This window comes from Taudactylus pleione, unplaced genomic scaffold (assembly GCF_031769625.1).
Source record: "Taudactylus pleione unplaced genomic scaffold, aTauple2 ptg000129l, whole genome shotgun sequence".
NCBI lineage: Eukaryota > Metazoa > Chordata > Amphibia > Anura > Myobatrachidae > Taudactylus > Taudactylus pleione.
In genome coordinates this window covers 12,449,650-12,456,400 of record NW_028284531.1, presented here as the reverse complement: position 1 = coordinate 12,456,400, position 6,751 = coordinate 12,449,650, and the positions used below count along the sequence as shown (strand labels likewise).

At 50.1% G+C, this 6,751-nt stretch overlaps 1 protein-coding gene across 1 annotated transcript; it reads right to left on the bottom strand.

Annotated features, from left to right (window-relative positions):
- Positions 1–248: 248 nt before the first annotated feature.
- On the bottom strand, positions 249–2,933 carry MEX3B (mex-3 RNA binding family member B). The gene is made up of 2 exons (XM_088472995.1): positions 2,350–2,933; positions 249–1,715 (listed from the first exon to the last, which is right to left on the bottom strand). Exons 1-2 carry the CDS (start codon positions 2,576–2,578, stop codon positions 415–417), a joined length of 1,530 nt encoding a protein of 509 aa, XP_088329121.1. The 5' UTR covers positions 2,579–2,933; the 3' UTR covers positions 249–414.
- Between the last annotated feature and the right edge of the window lie 3,818 nt (positions 2,934–6,751).

Below are 6,751 nucleotides of genomic sequence, written 5' to 3'. Positions count from 1 at the left end.
CGCATGTTAATTGGTTGCTGCCAGCTATTTACATCATGAAGCGAGAGTGGGTACCACAGAGTAATGCACAAAAAGGGGGCCCTTGTACAATGAGACATGCACTTAACTCATTTATTTGACATCTGCACCCCTTGTATAAAACTATTATTTGCCTTTGGAATTGCATGAAAGGCTACTAACAAAAGACATCTAGGAAGCCCCTCCAGCATATAAAGCATGAGGGCATAAAAAGAGAAGCAACATCACAATATTATATATATATTATTTGCATATTAATATATTACAATATATTAATATATTAAGGGTTCTGGTAAATAATATATATACACATAGAAAGCTCAGGCACCCGTACAGGTAGCAATGGGGGGGTGCAATATCTCCATAGTACTTGGGGGGTAGAAGGCAGATGCTTAATTAGGAGAAGATGCGGATGGCCTGAGTGACGTCCGTGTGGCACACAGGGCACTGCGGCTCGTTCTTCTCGCAGATGCGGTTGGCACACTCCATGCAGAAGAGGTTGTGCCCGCAGGGCACCAGAGCAGCGATCACCTCGCTCTCAAAGCAGATGGAGCAGTCGCGACTGCCTTTCCGCCTCATGCCGGACGAAGAGGAAGACGAGCTAGAGGAAGAGGAGGAGGAAGAGGAGCTGCTGCTGCTGCTGCTGGATGAGGAGGAGGAGTCCATGTTGGTGTAGGCGGAGTAGCCGCTCAGGCCGCCGCCGGGGTCACTGCGCACCCTGCGCGCTAAGGGATGCTCAGGGACCGCACTGCTGCCGCCGTGCAGAGGCGGTGAGAGCCGAGGCGGTGCAGTTTGCCGCCGGTGGTTAGACAGCAGCCCGTTGGCGTTGTGGTGGTACGGGGGTGACGGGGCGGAGGTGCCATTGCGCTCGTACTGTGACCAGAGCAGGGCAGAGCCGGGGGGAGCTGGGGCCGGGTCAAATGCAGAGTCGTAGGCGCTGTCGGTGCAGTCCGGGGATGCGGCGTCGGTGTACACATATCCATTGCCGTTATTGTTGTTGTTGCCGTTGTGGGTATAGCTGAGGGCCGGGCTGGGCGGGCTGTAGTCAGCCAGCCGGGTACCCCCGAAGTAGGAGTCCGTGGAGGCGCTGCCCAGAGAGCTGGAGCTGTCGTTGCGGTAGCTGGAGAACGCCTTTCGGGTCCCGGTGCCCGAGGTGACGCCCTGGCTGGGCTTGCTCCACAGGCTGCCGGTACCGTGCAGATCAAAGCCCACATCGGTGCCATTGGCATGGAAGTCGTTTTCGTCGGTCAGCTCGATCAGCCCCCCGGTGCGCACCGCGATGTGAGCCTCGATCTCCTCCCGGGCACGGTCCACGTTCTCCGGCATGCCGGTCACCTCGAACACCGGCTCCTTGTCCCGGCTGGGGGTGACGATGTAGGTGTGAGTCTGCTGCTGGATACGCTTGATGGTGGCGCCCTTGGGTCCAACCACCAGCCCCACCACCCTGTAGGGCACCCGCACCTGGATGGTGGTCTGCCCGGGGAGGTTGGGCGGTCCGGGCACAGAGCCCCCGTTCAGGGCGTTCTTATTGCGGGAAGCCCGGATCATAGAGAAGTGCTCGGCCGCTGAGATGATCTCCCTCCTGGCCATGGCCACATCTTCCTTCCTCCCAGTCACAACAAAGACTGGCTCCTCCCCGCGCACCGGGGTCTTGATGTAGGTGTTGGTCTTCGCCCGCAGGGCTTTGATTTTACAACCTGGGGAGCAAACGGGATACAGAGGGCGATTACTCCGGGTGTGAGAGCGGCGGCAGCAGCATCATCATCATCTGCACATATTACACAGCAGCAACATACACATTACATGGGCGATTACTGGGTGTCAGAGCAGCAGCATATACACACACACACGTTATACAGCATCATGCACATTATATATGGGATGCAATGGGCGTCAGAGCAGCAGCATATACACAAGTTATACAGCATCATGCACACACATTACACAGCTGCAGCATGCACATTATATATGGGATACACACGTTATACAGCATCATGCACACTCACATTACACAGCAGCAGCATGCACATTATATATGGGATACACTGGGTGTCAGGGCAGCAGCAGTTATACAGCATCATGCACACTCACATTACACAGCAGCAGCATAACAGGCACACACAGTACATGGGATAAAGCAGCAGCTACATGAGCCAAGGGCAGAGCTATAGGTAGGCACAGGCAGCGGTACATACATGCACACAGAGCCGCCACAGCCCGGACACATCAGCAGCATCGCCCCAGTCTCTCAGGCAGCAGAGATGGTGCAGGGTCTCCGCGCTCCCATTGTCTGCACATCCCGGCACTCCCACCACCACCGCTGACTTTTACCTTGTCTGCCAACTATCTCGGCCACATGCTCGGAACTGGGCACCGGGACGCACTCGGTCATGTTCACGCTCTTTTTCCGGGGCTCGTTGTCGTAGATGGAGCCCTCGTCATTGTCCAGACCCAGCAAGGAGAGCTGGTCCAGGGCGATCTGGAGAGCCCGCTGGTCATCCAGCGTCTCCCCGCCGCCGCTCCCGGTCCTCTCCATGTCCGCAAAGAGCGAGCTGGGCATGGTCGGGCTCCCCCGCTCCTGTCGACCCAGTGCTGGTGCTAGGTGCAGACACAAAGGAGAGCGTGGTGGCCGGCACGGCGGGGAGAGGGAGGGCGGCTGTTCCTCCGGTATGTCCGCAGCCCCTTGCTGTCAGTCGGACGGTGCGGGTCACCCCCACCTTCTCCAGCGGGATGCAGGCGCAGCTCCCCGACTTCTTCTTTGTGGGCAGACTGTGCAGCCAGGGATGTGTGAGGAGGAGCGGCCCCTCCCCGGCTCACTCAGCGTTTTCCTCCCCTCCTGTCTGAGCACTGCAGCCAGACGGCACTAGAGGGGGATAAGAGGCCGTGACGTCACCGGCCGGGCTGACAGCACAATAGGACTGACACCGGGAGAGGCCGGCGCCATTGGCTGCATGGGGCTATATAGGGCGGAGCCTGGTTGCCGAGCACCGCCCCTCCAGCGGGGAAACAGAAAAACTCCTTTCTTTGTTGTCTAATGCAGAACAATAAGGAGCGAGACGCTGGTATAGGGGAGCACTATCCATTGTCCTCCAGCCTATGTCACGGTGTGCTCGGTAGTCATGCAGCGGCCCCGGAGTACTTCTAATTGGCCGCCGACTCCAGAGTACCTCCCCAGCCGCTCACGGAGCACGGCTGCAGCTCTAATAGCATGCTCCTAGATCTGTGCATCATTGTCTGGGGACTGACCCATCATCATCATCCCATTGTAGGTGCAGTGTACGGAGAACGTGTCAGTCTTTGTGTTTTCATAATTATACCTCTTGTCAGGTCATTTAAGGGTCCATTAACCCATCATATAGTTTCCTCCCTGTTATGTTTTTCCAATCCATTTAGTAGGCTCGCAATATCCATTTAAACATAAGATAACTGAAAATGTTATCTCTAGTAATGTGGATACCAGACAAAAGCATTTCTATCTGTAATGACTTCCTACATCGCATTGTTACTATACAGGGTGGACTTTTGATGCCAGCGTATGTGTGCACATGGTGCAGATCTTTTGTACACTTACTAGTCGTGACATAACATTATACTGGGGCACAGCTTTTACACACCACTAATAGGTTAATTCATGTCTGCCTAGGAGAACAATTCTAGAATCCCTTATAGGACACTGACCCATCCCTCTATAACCTCTTATAGCAGATTGTCCCATCCCTCTATGACCACTTACAGCACACTGACCCATCCCTCTATAACCCCTTAGGGCACACTGATCCATCCCTCTACAATCCCTTAGGGCACAGTGATTCATCCCTCTATAATCCCTTAGGGCACTGATCCATCCCTCTATAATCCCTTAGGGCACACTGATCCATCCCTCTACAATCCCTTAGGGCACACTGATCCATCCCTCTATAGTCCCTTAGGGCACACTGATCCATCACTCTATAACCCCTTAGGGAGCACAGATCCATCGCTCTATAACCCATTACGGTACACTGACCAATCCCTCTATAACCCCACATGGCACACAGACCCATCTCTCTGTAACCACTTACAGCACACTGACCCATCTCTCTATAATCCCTTATAGTACACAGACCCATCCCTCTGTAGCACCTTATAGCACACTGACCCATCCCATCCTTCTATAACCCCTTATAGCACATGACCCATCCATCTATGAGCCCCTTCTAGCAGTCACTGACTGAACCATCCGCTATCACTGTAATAGATTGCTGGACAGACAGTAGCTTATCATTTGCAGCAGCCTCTGCAGAGGTCAGTGACGGTGCTGCTGCTGGGTGATGACCTGACGCTATAGACTGCAGACATGTAAACTTGCTCCGATGCCCACATGCTTATTACCGGGCCTCACATGGGACCTGTCTCTGTGACTTCATTCTCCATCTGCTATTTATTATCCTGATCTCATCAACAATACCCAGTATATAACACCAGCAGTGGGTGCTCTCTCTGAGGTCCCTGGCTACTCACTTTCCCTAGTTTAGGGATATGTCCAGACATGTGGGGAGCTAATACCTTCTTTGTTCTGCACAATTGTATTGCCGCAGTAATGAAACAGAGTACAGACTGAGATACATGAGCCGGGTCAGATACAACATGTCAGTCTCCTTAACATGATTAGAACCACACCCTCTCTGATAAAATACAAAGGATGGATGCTTTATTCTTGTGTTTGCCGGTTTGCTATGTAAATGGCTGCACTATTGCAGGTAGTGTACTGGTGTGGTGTCAGTGTTTATTGCTATGACATGCCATTTCCTCCGGATGTTTAGCTCATGTGCAGACCTGGAGCGGCTGGCCCACCGACCCCCACTCTTTTGTTAATTGCTGAAGCAGTGAAACCATCTGATTCCATGTGTTGCATTGGCAGGAAGACTCCCTTTCACCCAAGGCAAACCTGTCTACTTTGAGAAGGAACACTACTATCCCATTTCTGTCAGGGTTTTAGACAATTGGCCATCTTATTCATTAAGTGTGGGTATTCCTGTTCTTGGAATAGGGATTTAATGAAAATAAAGACGCATAACCAGGTCTCTGAGCAACATATAAACTGTTTACCTCCCAAATAATACATTTTGAAATGTTGCAAAAATCTGATTACAAAGACCCAGGCTTGTTATTTATCCTATCAAAACTATATAAACACACAACAAACACATTGTATTAAATGGTTGTATTGATGTTACATTTTGCACACCGTAAGAGCAAATCTTAAGTATTTGATAACTGTACTTAAGACAACATGTGGTGACTTGTAAGTGTATTCTTTAAGATGAATGTAATGTGTATTGTGGAACAGATGGTCCCCAGCTAGAACTGGATGCTGTGTTACAGTCAGGATACCTGGTGAGATCATATACCACAAAAGTTCAGGTGGAGTTAAAGCAGTCTAGCCAAATCCCAGATTTTGTAACACATCTGAACACCTGCTTTAATATTTCTATATGTAAACCCTCAAAGATCATTTCATAGCAAAATGTTTAAAACAGTCAATTACTATGCCATCAATCTGTGTTAGGACAGAAGCACTGATACAGCCTAACAACGTAACTGATGAATAGTTTCTTTTGAAAATAGTCCTTAGATATTATTATCATTATTATTATTTATTTAAGTTAGTATCTATTTAAAATTTTTATTTCAGTGGGGGAAAAAATCCCCCTGGGGGGTGTTTAGGACCACCCAAGAGGGGTCTATAAGACTCATGTAGCATTATAAGATCACCTTTGTCACCAGAGATCTTCCTGTAGCAGTTTATCCCCACCCCTACCCCCTGAATGTCCATATGACCCCATTGTAGCATTACCCCCACCTCCCTATGTCCATTATTTTCAATTGTAATATTACCCCCACCTTGCCTAACCGCAGTGTCCAAATGTTCCCATTGCTGCTTTAAACCCCACCACCACATCCTCCTCTTGGGCAATAAATCCTACAGTATTAACTTTCCACCCCCTTCCCTGTTGCAACAGATTCCACCCCCCCCCCCCTCATCCCCCGTAATAGATTCTCCCTCCCCAGTAACATTAGGTTCCCCACCTCATGCAGAGCAGAGCATGTGTCAGATGGGACTGATGATCTGTCCCCTGCAGTAGTTGCTCTCTGCACTCACATAATGGTGCAGAGGTTCCCAAACTCAGTTCTCAAGGCACCCTAACAGTCCAGGTTTTAAGGATATCCATGTTGACCACAGGTAACTTAATTAGTACCTCAGTCAATTTGATTAAACCACCTGTGCTTAACCATGGATATCTCTAAAACCTGAACTGTTGTGGTGCCTTGAGTACCGTATTTGGGAACCTGTGTTATAGTGCTTAGAGGGTAACTGAAATTCCTATTTTTGCACATTTGTAATAGGCATATGCACTCCAGAATGGCAATCACACGGTATTCTGTGGTGTAAATTGGCATGTGATTTTGGCGGTCAAAGACCAATACGTTACAGCCGGGGGGATGGACAAGCAGGAGGAAATCAGTTCTGCACATGTGCAGACTTGATTTCCTATTAAAATACTGGAGGAAGGCACAGTCCAATGGGATGTAACCGTGTCAGTGAAAGTCCATCTGGCTGCAGTCGCATCCCATGCAACTGTGTCAGCCAATTGGTTAACATATATCTGTGTAACTTACACAACATGGAGGAAGCCACTTTGTTGCTTTACAAATATATATTTAATTCAGTTCAACACAACGTGCAATCTTG

What these genes read in the sequence shown, in the direction of transcription:
- MEX3B (XM_088472995.1), bottom strand. Translation starts at nt 2,578, where the DNA reads ATGCCCAGCTCGCTCTTTGCGGACATGGAGAGGACCGGGAGCGGCGGC. An exon ending in CGAGATAGTTGGCAGACAAG is followed by an intron (nt 1,716 to 2,349) that starts GTAAAAGTCAGC and finishes TTTGCTCCCCAG; the next exon opens with GTTGTAAAATCAAAGCCCTG.